We start from the raw sequence: 17,284 nt of genomic DNA on the forward strand, positions 1-17,284 counted from the left end.
TTTATACGCCATATGGTGCATTTTCCTGCATGATTCTTTTTACTCTCCTCGGAAACCAGTGCCGAACCGACTTTCATGTGGTGAAGATTGCGCAAACAGCTGCGAGGACCAAAACGAAGTTACAAGAGCAACGCACACAAACGTCGTTGTAATGATGGAATAGAGGCAAACAGCGAGGGCTTCTGACCGTGGTCTGTCTGTGTGCGTGCGGGCGCGCGCACGTGTGTGTGTGTGTGAGAGAGAGAGAGAGAGAGAGAGAAAGAGAGAGAGAGAGCAGCACTCTCTCACGCCGTCGTGAGTTGCTCAGACTCTCAGAGGAGGCTGCTGCGATGGAGGCAGAATGAAACTGAGTAAAGTCCCTCCGGGGTGTCGTTACCTGGCGGCTCACAGCCGAATACCCGGAGAACATCGCTGTAAATCTGTCAAAGCCTCCGGATTACGGACCGGAACCTCCGGCGGGTCGTGAAAAACTGCCCGCATATTCCCGATCCCTCTTCGCGGTCCTTCTCTTTACCAACAAGCCTTCACACTTTCACGCACATTGCGGTGCTGCGCGGACGCCTCCCACTATGTTGAATTTAGCGCTCGCGGGGCGTGAGGGACATTGGCGCCACGTCATTTTTGGGTCGCTGGACGCGAAGGTGTGAGCTGCGCGGATCTGCGGGGAGCTGCCGTCTCACGGACGCTATGATACGATGTTTTGACAGAAGCGCTATTTTTTTGTGTTGGGCTCTATTGCGCATGCTTAGCGGGAGATCCAGGACGCTGCCCGACGCCACTTTGCTCCGTCCTGGCCGTGATGTAGGAGCCAAAGTGAAGGGTACACACGCTGGACCAATGATGCTCTGGCACAGAGGCAGCGCGCCGGCTAAAGGATCTGACTCTGAGTCCTCCGTGAAATAGACGCAACGTGAAGAATGTCAGCGCCAGCTAATGCGGACACTGAAGGGGTTGTCTCCAAAGTACAAGTAAAAAAGGAGATCAAGACAATCGTGGAGAATCTGGAGACCATCCTGGGAGACCTCAAGGACGTAGCCAAAGAGCTCAAAGAGGTAAAGAGTCAGGAAACCCTCATGTCATGTGTGTCATTACTGTAATGCATGTGCCGAGGACCTATAGGAGACCCTTCTGAGGACACACAGGCCTACTTACACATGCAAAGATCACCAAAACACACACTTTCCTCCACTGTCCTGTGTCATAATGATCTGCAACAAGAAAGATTGTTTGGCACCGGAGGACATGTGGCTGAGATCAGAGGACAACTTCTGTGGCCAGACTCTTGTAGGCTCTAATGAAAGCCAGGAAATCCCAACTGCAATTAACATTTCATGGACAAGTTGGCTCAACCGTCGGGGAAGGTGCTTTTGCGTCAGATTTCATCATCTTAATGCTGGCTGTTGTTCGCCTCAGACACACTGGCGCCAAACTGCAAGAGCCCGTCACATCTCTCGATCTACCGCGGGGGGCGTTTCAGCTTGGTCGTCCTCTGACTTTAATTTCATCCTATCGTTTGTCTCATTCCACGCAGCAGCGTTGTTTCCCCCTCTTCCTCCACACCTCTCAAGCGCTCGCGCTGTTTGAAGGGTCTTTGGCAGCCTCACAAATCACAGCGATGCAGAGATGTGGGAAATTGCAGGGCGAAAGAGGGAGTCAGGAGGAATGTTTTCATTTGACACGTTGCTTGAAATCAGGGTTTGCTCTAATCTGGGTATAAAGAATAGCTGTCACTTCACTTGCAATGGTGTGCAATTATTGCTCGCTTGGTTGCTTTACAGGCTCAAAGGTCTCCGCCGGACGTGCAGAGGGCATCCGGCCCGCTGGGTCAGAACTCTCAACCCAACATGACAGGCTGTCATTCTAATAAAACACAATTGCACACAGCCTCTGCTTGCTACCTTACGAATGGGGGGTGTGTGCAGCATCTGCCTCCCTGTGCCCCTCTCAGCCCCTGCTAACATGTTTCTGCAACTTGAGCCAGTTGTTGCAGGCGGCAGGGATTACCGGGACCGCCCGCTTTCTTTCGGAGTTTATTTTTCCCTGCGGGGGATCGTGTCAGGGACATCCACCCGGTCCTACAAAGCCCCACAATCCAGCCGGGTTTTCTGCCCGGCCAGGTAGACCCCTGCTTCACCTCTGTCTACCTGGCCGGGCAGAAAACCCGGCTGGATTTGGGGACCTTGGAGGACTTGCGCTGATAAAGGATCACCTCCGGTGTCAGCGCACATGCTTAAGACATGCCTCCAGGGGGGTGTTAATATCAAGGCCAGTGTTTTGGGTTCTAATCCATTCGACAGGCGGTTATCTGTGACAACTCACAGACGGGGCTGGAGCCGTGCCTGCGTCTGAGGACCGACCCTGCCCAGATGCTTGGCACAGACACCAGTGCTGCCTGGCCTACAGCACAGGCTGCACACGGGGATACTGGTATTAACTCCTGTATGTGTCCCAACAAATTACCCAAGTAGCCGCAACGTTTAAAGCTGAGCACTGCTGCCTTAAAAAAAAAACCCTCTCTTTTCATCTCCACCTCTCAGGCACTGTGTGTCTCTTCACTCTTCATTCCTTCCTGTTCTCGGGCCAGATTCTGCACACGCATCTGAGAATCTTAGATGATAATGGCTGTGGTCTTGAGAGGAGTATTGTTGGGACTACTAATCCAGAAAACCTTCCCCAACACTCACAGATATGCCAGAAGTCTGACAATCCAGTAGAAAAAGGTCCAGAAACAGTTCTGGAAGAAACAGCGATGTTCATAAATAAGAAAAGATCTTTATTATTTGTACAGATATTACTGACATGAGCATTTATAACGACTGAATATGATTTATTAGGTCTCAGCAGAGCTTTGCTCCAGGCCTGTTCATCTGGTTCCCCTGAGGGGGACACTTGATGGTGGAGTGGTGGAGAAAAGGCCTGGAAGTGGCGCATACGTCCGCTGTCTCTGCCTGGCATGGCCTCATTCCATTCAAGGTGCTGCATCATCTAAATTTCTCTAGACAGACTCTGTAAATTATTCCCAGATCCACACAGGCGCACCTTCACCTGGCTGCCACTCTGGCAGCCTTCTGCTCACACTCGTTGTACTTCACACTTTTTTTCCTGTCTTTTTCAAACCGTAATTTAGCTGGATCCTGTCATATCGTTTTTTTGTCACCGCCAGAGAGAACAAAAGCGTTTTTGGATCTGAATGCTGAGCGCTATTAGTCATTTCACTTGCACAGAGACTGATCCTCCTCCAGTGAGCTGGACTAAATGGAGAAGAATGTCGGTGCCAAAATATCAAACATGTAATATTGAAATTCATTACCTCCACTGGGAGAATTTGAAATTCATCTGGGACCTAAAATGAGAGTTTTAGGTCCAAGTTTGAACTGTTGCTTAGTCATTTTTAGCCGTGCAGTTAGAAATGTGGTCTCAGCCCTTTAAACGTCAGTATGTATCCTGAGGCTCCTGCTTTGTCAGCTTCAGATTTGTACAGTTTGAGCCTTAACTAACTGCTCATTTAAGCGTTTGGCCCTGTTCAGCATGTTTTCTCCACACATACAGCGCCTGGTTCTGTTCAGTAAGTAAGCCTTCTGTGGTGCCTGCTCCTGTTCTTTTTTTGTGTCGCACGTTGGCTTCAGAAGGCCGACAAACCAAAAATCTGCTCCAACTGTTGTTTAATGTGTCCCGTCGCAGACGGTGAAACCACATTTCCTCTTGGCTCACAGAGGGAATGACTGATCTAAATATCTGTGGTGTCATTGGCGTCCTGAGACAGAAACCCGTGTTCCTTTCAATGGCGCTCACATTTGCTCTGCTGTTTTCTAGTTATTTATTACAGGACTGTTGAGCATGCCAGCTTTGTAATCATGGTTTTCAGAGAGCAGCAATCAAAAGGATCGTTCCAAAACGTCAAACTATGGAGCTGCAGAGTATCCGTAAAACATCGACGCAATGTGACAGCGCTGCTGAACGGGGCTTTGGTGGCATACAGTATTTGGTCTGACATTTGATTGTTGCTTAATGTTGTAGCTTTTACTGACTCTCCAAATAGTGGTTGCATGGAGTTTATTAGCTACCCGCTCATGCGTGGGGCCTCTAAAGCCTGTATTTTGGTCTAGTATGTATAAATATATTATCTATTGTGGTTTAATAATAGGATAATGCAAAATATTTCAATTATAATATAACCCATTTTCTATACAATGTGCAGATATTGTGTTTCAGTTTTCCAGCCCAGCAGCCATCCTGTGGAGCTCAAACAGCACGCAAGCTCTCTCATATTGGTCTGGAAATTAATTTCTTTTGTGATATTTTGGGAGAATGTCTATTTCCATTTATTCCTGTAATCTGTGTTTTTCTGCCCTGTTTCTCAGACGAAATTAATTCATGTCACGCCGAGTTCTGTCTAATGCTGACGTGAAGACATGTGGCACTTTCCTCTGCAGGAACCCATCTTTTCTCATAGCATTTGTTTCCATGTACTCACTACGTGTTTCTTTTGCTTGTTTGGTTTTTTGCAAGATGTACTTGGTTTTTTTTACACTATCACTGTTTCATTATGAATTTTGCTGACTTTTCCAATACCTGGGCTTGTTTCTCTTTGCAATCTGCACACAGAATATTTCTTTGCATCTTCTTCTCACTCTGTGGACACACGAAAATCCCCTACATGCACACTTTAAAGGCAGTTATAGAGCCAGTATCACAGCACGAGACAGGTTTCATGAGAATATATAGAATTCTAGAATATATATTGATTTCTTTGCATCATCTCGTTTGTTTCCAGGTCGTTCATGACATTGACACCCTGACCTGTGACCTACAGCTTGAGGAGGACGGGCTTACGGACAGCTCGAAGACAGACACGCTCAACTCCAGCTCCAGCTCCACTACTACCACCACCACCGCTTCGAGCCTGGAGAAGATGAAGCTTTTCCCCGATGACTGCATCTCTAGGCTGCTGCCGACCACCCCGGTCTCCGTCAACCCTTCGGCGGTCCTGACCGTGTTCAAGAAATCCCACCCTCCCCTCCCACCACCCAGACTCACCCCGTTGAGAGGGGAGGATCACAATGGGAAGAATCTGCCTCATCCAACATTGGTCTTATCAGGGAATATATCCAAGGCAACCGGGTCCCTGATGCGGAACGGTGGGGTTTTTCCCTTAAAACCAAAGAGAGATTTGTTCTCCTCGACCCCATGTTTCATTTCTAATGACAGTGGCATCGCAGAATCAGGTCTTGTTCCTACCCTCCCTAGGCCAATGCCTCTTCTCCGCCACGAAAAGAACAAATGCCCCAAGGGCCCTGCGAGGGAGTCACGTGAGAAAGAGCGGGTTCGTTTCAGCGAAAAAGTCCAGTATCATGGCTACTGCCCGGACTGTGACCTCCAGTATGACGTGGACGATGCAGAACTTCAGCTACACACAGAGCTGAGTGACCTGAGGCTCAGCCCGATTCACTGCTGTCCCTCCTCCTCCCCCCCAACTCCTGCTCTTCCTCACGAACTCATGCTGGAAAACGGTGGCCTCTCAGCCAGCCACAGCTTCCCGCCAACAGGGACAGCTCCTCCTCCACCTTGTGTGCCTCCTCACCCACCTTCCAAGCCCCAAAAAACAATCCTGCGCAAGTCGACAACTACAACGGTCTGACCCCGGGCCCCTCGTAATGCTTAAAGCAAACCGTTGTGAATCATTCATAGTGTCCTCGACTTTATGAGCACTTTCCATTAAACTCCGGATTATCCAAACAGAGAGTGGATTGTTTGGGAATTATGAAACAAATGGATATATAAAGAGGAAGAGTGGGAGAGGCATTCCCAGTGGCAAAGAGCTACACGCAGATGGATCAGGAAGGATCGGTGAGTACTTGTGCATGCATGAGCGTGTTTGTCGAGGAGAGAGAGAGAGAGAGAGAGAAAGAGATATTGCATTTGTGCAGCGGCACATCCCTGCGACTCCTTCTGCCTGCACCTTTGTTTATCTACTGTACATTCCTGTGTGTCTCCATTCATTAGTGCTGTCGTTGGAGGCATCGGGCATTGACTAATACAGGGGACTTTCAAATATTCACAGAAGAAAGCAAACAAAAGAAACATAAATAAATGAATGCAGTGTATTATGTCTGTGTAAACAGTCATAAACTCACCAAGTTGCTTCAGAGAATGGCTCTAATTAATTCATATGGTTTGAGCGGAAACAAGAAAACCCACTTCCCCAAGATTTATCCAAATCCCTAATGTTAAACTAAAACGTGCATGTAACTCTCCTTCACACATACATGCAAGAAGAAGTTTGTTTTAGACCGACGTCTCTAGGTTCACACGGGCCTGCCTCAGTTAAAGAGTAAAATTATGAATTCTGCATGTGGAGAAGCTCCGGCAAACCTTCGGCGTGCTCGTTTGCAGAGTTGTCACATTTGCACACCAACCGAAAATGATCTCACGGGTCATTTGTGCAAGCAGCCGCAGTTTCATTTTAAAATCGGAAGCTTTCTAATGTTGAACCGAACATCTCTGCGACTCCTTTGAGCTCCTGTGTGACAGAGTGGCGGCAAAATGCTCGCAGTGGTTGGATGAAATCAATGTGAAGTTTTAGCCACCACCTGTGCACAACAAATGAGCAGAATAGCTCTTGTGATGGAGGACCCATTGAGGACGCAGGATGTCCAAAGTCTCTGTTTCAGAGACATTTTACATTCTTCTTTACGCTCTTCTCATTTGTATTCTTCTAAAAAGGAGTGTAACGTCACCGTCGTTTGTGTCTCACTGTCTGAGCCAAAGCAAAAACCTCCTTTCAAGAAAAAGTTAAAGATAATCCTGAATCCTGACCATCAAGCAAAAAATGAAAACCTTCAAATTCAAAACTGTCATCTTGCACATCTTTTTCCACACCTGGGGTTAGTAGGTTCAAATTTCATGCAAGTGGGGATGCACGCATTAGTACAGTCAGCGGTGTAAAAAATTGATGACTGAGCTGCAAATACTGACAAATTATGGATGCCATACTGTGTAATTCATGTTTAGCAACTCGGTTTTCTTTCACAAAAACCCCGAACACAGTTTACTGTCATAATTCTGACACCGACACTTCAGTCTACTGTTGAGGGGAGAGAACCAGACTGAAAATGGATGCATGGGTTATTTAAATTTTGATAAACAAAGCATGTCCAACCAGGCTCCCTGCTTTAAGGGCCTTGTGTCCAGTCATCCCAGATGTGGAGCAAGGATGCATGTGCTGCATTTTCCAAATGTTCCAACCAATATTCTGTTAAGCTTCAAGAGGTACAACAGTGGTGACCAGTTTACTTGTTCAATCCTATTTCTGTCAAGGAGTCCAGGCAGTCGGCGCCGTCTCAGGCTAAGTACTTCATAATCTGCACTTTATTAGCTCGTAATGAATGGATATTTAATCAAACCTGTGATTTGTGTGTGTGTGCGCGTGCACGTGTGTGAGTGTGTAAAAGCACATGTCAGTTCACAGACTTGGGGAGACAGCATGCCCTGGAGTTGATTTAGAATAGCAGTCAGTACCTTCCTCCTAGCGATGCCCTTAATTAGCCGGATTAGACTACAGAATATAGCCGTATTAGCTCAAATAGCTCTTTTATAGAGCGAAATACGTCTTCGCAAAGCTCCAAACTGCTGGAACACCAAACATTTATGAGAAACGCAGAGAGAACGCTAAGAAAGATGGGCCAGAAAACCTGTGGGGGCTGCTGATTGCATAGGTGGCTGGATGTTATGTAAGCCACAAAATTAATATGTATATGTGTTCATGTTTAAGACCGCGGGGGCGTGAAGCTTGAAGGTCAAAGGTCGGGAAAGTTGTGGTATGAAATCGCACGGCCTGCTGACTCAATGCGATGCACGACCTTGGCAGCCTTGCAAATCTGGAATCGACACCTCAATTAGGGATCAGCGCATATTCAGCCATGAGAGACCCGGGAAATGGTGAGCGAGTGATGCAAGAGGGCGAGAGAATGGTAACGCCATTTCGGCTGTATCGTGTTCGCCACTATATTACAATGTGTTATTGCACTCTATGCACACGCTTCTCCCAAGATGATTGCAATGTAGAAGACTCTCCATATTTATCTTGTATTAATGGACCATAATGAGTCTGGCAGCAGCCTGTTCCCTTACACACACACACACACACACACACACACACACACACAATCAGATAAGCACCCAGGCATTCAGTGTGGACAGATTGGAGTTCGGCCAGTATTATCATCAATAGATGCAGCTCATATCGGCTTTCCCTGACCCGCCTTTCAGTCCAGGCCTGTCGTCTGTGAGCCAAGGAAAAAGGTTCTGTGGACTGGACTGTGTGCAAAAATATAACTGCAAACAGACCTCTGCATATGCTTCTCTGTTGTTCCTTTGGTGCCAGTGTGCATTTTCCTTATTTCAGACGTCTTTAAGCTGAAAGATCTATTTAGATTTTTTTTAAATCAACTCCTCCCTGCTTATAACTATGTCAAATTTACATTGTACAGGCAAAACCTACCCTGCTGCTTTGTTCTGAAGCCATTTTCACAACAACAATAGCAACAATAATAATACCAAACTCCTTTATGGGATGTAGCATATTTGTTATATCAGTAACTTTGACTGCAGCCAACCAGAGCATCTTTCTGAGCTGACATTTTAAGAAGATATTAGTAAAGACAACATAATAAATATACCATCCTGTCCTGTCCACAAACGTGACCTTCTCCTGTTCTGCCATACTTAGTATAAAATAGTTCCGGGTGTATTGGTCGTCATGCAGCACCAGTGTATGTAATGAAACGTGCTTGTTTGCACTTTTCTGAGAGCAGCAGCATGAATAGAGCTGCGCATTGCTGAATATCACGGACTTGCCTGGGTGAACAGGTTGACAGAGGCCTCCCACAAGTGGCGATTTATAAGCGTCTGAGAGTCCCTGCAAGCGGTTTATCCGTTTCAATAGTATGGCCTTTTCCTCAGGACACAAAGTGCCACACCTCTGATGACAGCTGGAGGAGTTTTATTCATTTGTTTATTTGTAATGGCTATTTGAGCTCTTGTGCTCCAGGCTTGAGGATGAAGCTGTAATGGGCAGGGAGGAGGTGGATCTTCACCGCCTCCATCGTGAGTCAGGACTGACTCAACTGTACTGACCCACTCCCTTCAGCTCACAACTCTCTTCCTCTCTCTCTCTCTCTCTCTCTCTCTCTCTCCCTCTCACTTTGTTTTAATTTCTTTCTTCCTTTCCCCTTAGATGATGCTTTCCTCCCACTCCGTATCACTGGCATGCATACCAATCTCTCTGTGCACATGTATCCTAGTAGACGTGTGGGCGTTGTGTCTATTATTACACTATATCTGACCTTTAGCTCTGCAAACACGTCGGTTCATTGCAACGTTTCCTTTGTGCATTTAAACAAAACCCTCTCTCACCAAATCTGCGAGGCTTTTTCACTTTGCTGCACACTTCAGATGAACCCAAACAGGGATGAAACCGATTGTTATGCACGTCCTTATAGTGACATGTGTCCAGATGCTTGTATGTGTAGGAACAGTTCTTTCTCTTAGTACTGTTACCTAACCGGCCACGTGAACGGCGAGCAACAAATGTGTCGGTGTGAGACGCCCATTTTGTCTGCGAATATTAATTAACTGTTGATTTTTGGCGGCGGTAACCAGCCGAGACACCGGCTTGTCCATTTGCGTGCATCATTTGCTTTGATTTTCATTTGCTTCAATCAGCGACGATAATCGATGACGATCAGAGATAGTGTTTTGTTTGGTTTGGTTTTCTAACTGGAAAATTCATGAGAGCAAAATGAAATCAAAGCCGAGGTACCTTGGCTTTGTGTACTGGAGGCACGTGTGATGAAGACATGGGATGGAAAGTTCATTAGGAATACAAAACAGATATGACCTACATAACCAAACATCTGAGAGTTCATGAGTAAATCTGGAGCAGGCTGGGTGCGGCTCGCAGCTCATCGCGGTGCTTCCCTGCAACTCAAAGTTTGATGTGGGAAAATGAGTGGGCACCTACTCATATGCACACGTGTAAAAGAACGGCCGCCATCGGGCACCTCTGGAAGGTGACAGGTGGCATGAGAGACAAATAAAAGCAGGCAGCAACGTGTGGAAATGGAGATTTCTGACGTGACTCGCTTGGGCGGATTTAGATGGGGCTAATCTGAAGTCTTCCGCTGGAGATGGTTTTAAGTTCAAAGCATCAGCTGCAGCTCCGGCGGAGGAGGAGCAACAACATCTGGGTCAAGAGCGACAATCGCCAGATGTGTTTTGACATCATGGTGTAATGTTTCGTGGGTTGGTGCGATTGTGGCCTCGTGCTCTTCCCATCCAAAGGCAGAAATACTGTAATGTGTGTCTCCTCTCTCCTCTGCAGGACTTATTCCGATGCCTGTCGTGGAAAAAGAAGGGACGGATGTTCCACACACCGATCGATCAGGGAGGTGGAGGAGCTCCTTTATTATTCTTTTTTTTCTTTTTCCAACACAATGCGCTGATGGTTCTCCACCACCGGGAGATAAGATAAGAACCAGACGAGGTCATCCTTTTTAATTCTGAGCGCTGAACTGCCTCCAGGCGCAGCGTTGCCAAGCAGTATTACTGCTGTGGAACTGGGGAAAGGGGAAGAGCCGTGGCTGTATCCACAGTTATTTTTGTTCCACAGAGAAATATTTGGATCCGAGTTAAGGATGCTGCTGGGAAGAGCCACAGGATGGGCCGAAATGATGTCAGGTATTTGATCGATGTCAGCAGAGACTTTTTTTTTTTGCTCTCGGCGTCCTCAGATGGAAATCAATAAATCCACTCAACCGATGGAATTAGCCTTTTAAGAATTGTAATTGTTTATGTTTTGGAGGGCCTTCCAGGTCGGCCTTTGAGGACGACACGGCTCTGCCGGACTGCAGATAAGGAGAAAATGACATTATGCCAGTATGCACATTGACAGTTTATTTTTGGAAAGACAAATGTTGCAAAATGTGATCACTGCTCTGTGTCCAGATGTTGAGTTCGATGTACGTGGAAATCTGCAGAGATACATTATAGTGGCATATTTACAGCTTTAAAAAAGAATCCTTAAAGAAGTAATAATTTGCATCAAATTTTCTTTGTATCTAGATATTCATGTACATGTTTAATATCTATATATTTCAAGCATTTTTTTCTACAGAGACTTTAACATTTAAAGAGATGATATTTTTGATATTGCGTTAGATGACTGAGAGATAGGGCAGAAAAATGACTTTCCCTCCAGGTGGATGAGATCCTGCAGAGTGTAGCAGGGTGAGTTATTGTTATATAGCAACAGGAGCTTTTGTGTGGTTGTATATCAGCCGTGATCACCGCAGAATGAGCTGTTCTATTAGAAACAAAGCGTGAGGGAGAGATGAATGCATAAACCAAATACCTTGTGCTGGATCAGACAGGAGTGGTGGGGCCAAATGAATGCATGACTGACTCCTTGCTTTGTCATGGCGTCGCTCTGTTTTTCTATGCATTTTTATGGAGAGGCCGTCCGTCTTGGTGCAGTAACATCACATTTCTACATGTACGGTGCTCCGCTCTCCATACACTTAATAAGTATCATTATGATGTCGTCACCATCCCTGTCACGAGAATCACAAACATCGTACATTCCAAAGTACTTGAGAAGAAAGAAAATACATGTAATTCAGTTTAAATTGTTTTTTTTAGATGAATTCAGCTCTGCTGGAGGATAATGAGTCTAATTTATTTCAAATATTATGTTTCTCGAGGTTCCCGTTGGAGGCAGAAGACGTATGAAACCCACTTATTTGTTCTCGCTGGACACCGAGACTGAGGTCATAATGAAACTGTCAATCAAGCGGTGTAAAAGAATTGTATTTGCATAAGTGTGAGTGTGAGTGTGCGCGTGCACTCATGCGTGTGAAAACATGATTTGTGAAACTTAATTCATGAGCAGTAAACACTTTACACTCAATCCCATGGTTTCTGTGTATGTTTGTGGACAGGCATCTGTGAGAACATCTATGTTTTATTGCAATCTTCCAGCATAAGTGCTGTTTTGTAAAGGCGTTTGCAGGTCGGATGGATGAAATTAAACTCTCTCGTTCCAAAGCAGCTCTCAAAACCAAAAATACGCTCGATGGCATCAGCAGCTGCATCAGTTAATTGAAGATTAGTGTGATGAGAGAGTGGGCGAGCAGGTCTAAAGGCCATCAGCTGTCTCCTGATAATTTTCAAATGGATTCACAGCCACTTGCCTTAGTCACACGCTTTAGAACGCAGGCCGAAGCCCACAGCTCACAGATGTAGAGAACACTCATGTCTAGCAACTTAATCTCTTTTTACTCAACCTGTTTACAGCTTTATGAATAATCCTGTTGCTGGACCATCTATACTTGCGTCCATTTTGCTACGCTGTTACGCTGTTATGTAGTGGCAGGAAGTGGTTGCTGGTTCTTAAAGCAGCGATCAAGGTGGTTTTAAATCAATTTTAAATTAGGTTACATTAAACAACCCAAGTTCCATAAAGGCTGAAGTTTAACATGAATTACATTTTAATTTCTAATCCATGGCATACGTCTGTTGATATTCAAAATACATTTTTCGAAGCTTAACCAGTGTGTACTTAAATCAGTGTGTACATTAGTACGTCACAATTGTGCAATTTGGTTCATCACTCCGCCCCCTCAAGTTGACCAAATACAAACGAACAAGCGCTCTCCCTGTTGGTCACGTGACTGGGCAGAGGGGAAGGGGCAGAGAAAGAAGGAAGGATAAAGAAAACATAAGTTGAGTTTCTTCGTGGAGGGCCCGCAGCATTCTGATCTGCAAGGTGAGAAAGAATAACCACCTTTATTTTAGATGATATTTTCGTAAATGTTTAACTGTACAAGCGCGAGCCATTGCTCAGTGATTGGTGAGCTGGGAAATGCTGACCCCCGATGCCCGCCTCTGCTCGGTGGCTCAGTTCACAAGGTTTCTGGCTGCTAGAATTGTTGTTTTTCTGTCGTTGAAGAAAAATCTAAAGCGGATTCCCGCAGAGTGCTGATGTGTCAGAAATGCGTGTGACCGACCCCGCAGCCTTCCCGCACCGTTGGCTGACTCACCCGCACACACCGTTAGCTCCGAATCCTAAAAAAAACGGCTAAATGTTCGCCTTTTACAACATATCTGACACAAAATAAAGTCAGAAAGAAAAAAAATCTCTGTTTTGGTTGGAAATTTACTGGCTGTTTTAAAAACGACTGCGACTTTTGTGTCCTTTTCCAGCCGCCGTTGGAATATGTAAAGTTTTTCCATCCAGATGTGGTGGGAGGACAGCGGCTGGATATGAGAGGATTGCGTAAGTATAATTGGCTTTTGAATCATATTCTTGGAGTTTGTAACGACATATGACAACATGCCGAACTAACTTTGCGCCTGCTAAGTTTTTTACGTGACATTTCCAGTGACTTTGATGGCTCCCGATCCTCCCTGTAGATCACTTGTTTACACAGCAGGTTGGTCCGTAGTAACCAACCATGTGATCACTCAGGATCTTGCTGACGCTCATCCTTTTTGAGTCTGAGCTTTTATGTTGACCCACATTTAAAAACAGTCCTGTCTGTGCACTATTCCTGCTAGTGCGGATGCCCCAGCCGCAGAAATCAGATTAGTAATAGACCAGGGCAGAAAACTGAAGTTTATTTCAGCACATGGAACGTTTTTATCTGTATTTCTGGACAGCTTAACTGCGTTGAATACGGTACTCCATGTTCTGCACATTCAAGTTTGTAACGTCAAGCTTGACCGGACTTGCTCTGCAACAGAACCGGGCCTTCTGCCAGACAGGTGCTGCAAGTCGTCCCAAATATGTTGGTGGACCAAAGCATTGAGATTGGTCACCAGCAGAGTTAAAACAGCCCTGTGCCATCCTCCTCCTCCGCCAGGTAGTGTCCTCCCAGTATCCACCAAAGCCAGACTTGATGATCTGACCTCACGGGTCCTCGCTCCTCAGAACATGCTTCTGCTGCCCCACGCTCCAGCGACCATGCTCGTTACACCGCTCCATCTGAGGCTTGGCGCTGGACATGGGAGCTGTGAGGCGTGCGTGCAGCTGCCCGGCCGTGGACGCTCCACGGAGCCGCCGCCGCACTGATTTTAACGCTGATGTTGAAGCCAGCGGAAGCGTCGGCGAGTTTTATGCTCCTCAGCAGGCGCTGACCGAGTTTACGCGGTCTTCTGCTTCGCCACTGGCTTTCCGTTGTTCCTTTATGCTAATAATATCACTGACAGCCGACCGTGGAACGTCCAAATGGGAGGAAATGTCAGCATTTACTTTGGTCCAAATGGTGCGGCTTTCTCTTAAGAGCGTTTAAAGTATCGTGTTCTTCAGACGTGAGCTGACCACAAAGGGAAGAATGAAACTTTTGGACCGACTGTCTCAAAGTTGACATGTGTCTCTGCAGCCCAGGGTAAATCGAGACTACTGAGGGGAGAAGATGAGGCTGAACGAACGCAGCGTGGCCCATTATGCCACCTGTGACACCCCGCCGGACAAGACGGGCTTCCTGTTCAAAAAGGGCGAGCGCAACCCAGCGTATCACCGCCGCTGGTTCGTCCTGAAGGCCAACATGCTCTTCTACTTCGAGGAGCGCGACAGCCGGGAGCCCGTCGGCGTCATCGTCCTGGAAGGGTGCACCGTGGAGCTGTGCGAGTCGGCGGAGGAGTTCGCCTTCGCCATCAAGTTCGACTGCGCCAAGGCGCGGGTGTACAAGATGGCTGCGGAGAGCCAGGCAGCCATGGAGTCGTGGGTGAAGGCCTTGTCGAGGGCCAGCTTCGACTACATGAGGCTGGTGGTGAAGGAGCTAGAGCGGCAGCTGGAGGAGATCCAGGAGGCCACGACGGGCAGCGGTGCTGCTGTTGGGGGCCAACACGGCAGGCCCAGATCCACCAGGAGAAATCAAGGGGCGCGATCCAGGTCTGGAATGTCCTCGTCCTCGTCTTCCTCATCCTTGTCCTCGGGCTCGAGCGCCGCTTCCGTGTCAGGAGCCGGCCTGACCCAAAAGAGCCTTTCAGATGAGCTGCAGCAAACCTCTGAGGGTTCAAAGGAGAATAAAGCCACTCGGAATAAATCGGCAGCGGCTTTGACCAACGGTTTTCCCGAGGCAGCGTCGTCCTGCGTGGTGTGGGAAGGCTGCGTCGACCCCGCCGTCGCCCCGCCAGTGCCCCCCAGGAGAAGAGGAGCGTCTCTGGAGAGCTCAGTCTCTCCCGGCACCGGCTGCTTCTCAAAGCTCCACGACTGGTACGGCAAAGAGGTGGAGGAGCTGAGGGTGCAGTGGCTGCAGAGCCAGTGAGAGCAGTTCTCCACATTAATCATTCCTTCCTCGACATTCCGCCTCTCTGACGATTCCGCACAGCAACCATCAGACCAACACTAAGACACAAGACCAATTAGGAGACCACCAATTCAACTTCTGTTATTTTTTTGCCTTATTGTACGTATCAACGAATAATACGCTGCTCTCTTCTTACAGTAGCTTCCAAATGTGCCTTTTTTGCTTTCTTGCTAATCTAAACAATGTTTTTTGTGTTTGCAGTAAAAATCCATCAGAAAAATTTCCCTGATGGAGGCGACCAGAATTCTATTATATGCAAATAGAGACAGTCAAATTGGGGGCAGCACTGCATAGGAAACTGTAGTTAAAAGTTGAGTCTGCTGTGTTTTTGTCGTCCTCTTTACAGTTCAGTAGCACCTGTTGCATTTTTCCTGTCACTTGAAGCCACATTGAGACAACTTTTCGGAAGAAGCGCGGCATCATAGAGGAACGAGGTCACTCTCCGGCTAAGATGAACCCGCGTTGAAAAAAAAAAACTAGTACAGATTCTCCTTCCTCCTCCCAGGGGGGACGTCTCACCCCAGAGGCCTCGTGGCTGCTAAGGTCAGAGCATCCTGTCGACAGTCGCTGGGGTCTCTGGTGGGAGCTTGATGTCTCGCTCCGAGCGCCACAATAGTATTTTTAGGCCTCGTTTGCCGGCGGCCAGATGATGCTGTGTCATAAGAAAGTGTGTCACCAAGTTGTCTTTTGAATTTTTTGTATTTCGTACAAAAAAGGAGATTGTCTATCCTTGAACTTGCACGACTTGACACGTGTCTGGAGTTGGTTTTTAACATCCCCTCACATCAGGTTGTCTTAATCTGGCCACACCGTTGGGATATGGCTGCTGTTACCTCTTGGTTTGAATCCAAATGTTTACTGTTCCATGTTGGAAATTAACAAAATTCACCTTTTTTTTTAAATGAACGTGACCATATTATCAAGTATTAGCATTTATATCTTATTTTATATGCGCCTTGTCTAATGTTGTTGCGACAAACGTGACACGTGTGTTGCACTGTCTATATTATGCTATTATTCTTGTGCAAGCTCACCTGGGTGCAATCACAATGTGACAAATGCATCAATGCACAGTACTATCATCATTCTTTCACACTTTTTCTTTTTGCAAAAGCATTGCAGGAATAGGTACAGGTGTGTTTTTTTTCTTTAGAGGCTTTTATATAAGCAACAACATAGAAATGTTTTTAATGTCCCAATTTCATTATACTATTATATGTGAATGATTTTAATAATAATAAAAACCTGGTAAAGGAGCTTGATAATGTAGCAGGTTGCCGCCTGACCAATAAAGGATTAACACTTTCATGATTATCAAATTTACGTTACAATCTTGATGCACAACAAATTTGTTCCTCTAGACCTGTGATTGTAGCTTAGTTTGTTATATTATACTCATTAACGCTGTTTTTAAATGACCATTGTATTCAAATTACTGGTAATGAGAGCGTGCTCTGGACTAGTACCACTGAATAAATGGAATTAATGTATTGTTTGTTTGTTTTTTTAATTGAGATTTTCTATCTTAAATTATATTTTAAGCTCGCCTGTCCACTGTTCGTGAATCTCCACACATTCTGCACGAAATTCAACCTATTTTTCACCAGGTGTCGCTGCAGAGTAAAAGTCCAACAGCTTGGTCGAGGTACTAAATATGTGGGTGAACAGTTGAATGTAATCCTGCACCTATATGGTAGAGGTACAAATGGTTAGAATGTACATTAAATGATTAAAAAGTGCACTGCAACCATTTTATTGTAGATTTAACATGTTCATAACTATGCCGTGTATTGTTCTTAAAGGTGATTGAGTTCTCGGTTGCGATCGTTTTTGCTGCATTTTTAAAACGGTAAAAAGTTACGGTGAAATGAATTGTAACATATTGCAAGTACGCACAAACCGGCGGCGACCGGCGC

The 17,284-nt window shown here is 46.2% G+C and overlaps 2 protein-coding genes across 4 annotated transcripts; both read left to right on the plus strand.

Moving 5' to 3' along the window:
* Positions 1-310: 310 nt before the first annotated feature.
* Positions 311-12,317, plus strand: prr16 (proline rich 16). 2 transcript variants are annotated; one of them, XM_029830282.1, is made up of 4 exons: positions 311-1,052; positions 4,775-5,847; positions 10,382-10,737; positions 11,760-12,317. In XM_029830282.1, the coding sequence occupies exons 1-2, from the start codon at positions 918-920 to the stop codon at positions 5,636-5,638; spliced, it is 999 nt and encodes a 332-aa protein (XP_029686142.1). In that variant the 5' UTR covers positions 311-917; the 3' UTR covers positions 5,639-5,847; positions 10,382-10,737; positions 11,760-12,317. The 2 variants fall into 2 exon arrangements, with proteins under 2 accessions (XP_029686142.1, XP_011613851.2); XM_011615549.2 differs by having other exon boundaries at positions 10,382-12,317.
* Positions 12,318-12,702: 385 nt separating this feature from the next.
* On the plus strand, positions 12,703-16,858 carry pheta1 (PH domain containing endocytic trafficking adaptor 1). 2 transcript variants are annotated; one of them, XR_003886682.1, is made up of 4 exons: positions 12,703-12,823; positions 13,261-13,333; positions 14,439-15,467; positions 15,570-16,858. XR_003886682.1 is itself a non-coding variant. In XM_011615507.2 (3 exons), exon 3 carries the CDS (start codon positions 14,472-14,474, stop codon positions 15,324-15,326), a length of 855 nt encoding a protein of 284 aa, XP_011613809.1. In that variant the 5' UTR covers positions 12,703-12,823; positions 13,261-13,333; positions 14,439-14,471; the 3' UTR covers positions 15,327-16,858. The 2 variants fall into 2 exon arrangements, 1 of the variants encoding a protein (XP_011613809.1); XM_011615507.2 differs by having other exon boundaries at positions 14,439-16,858.
* Positions 16,859-17,284: the final 426 nt, after the last annotated feature.

Source organism: Takifugu rubripes, chromosome 21, assembly GCF_901000725.2.
Source record: "Takifugu rubripes chromosome 21, fTakRub1.2, whole genome shotgun sequence".
Classification (NCBI taxonomy): Eukaryota; Metazoa; Chordata; class Actinopteri; order Tetraodontiformes; family Tetraodontidae; genus Takifugu; species Takifugu rubripes.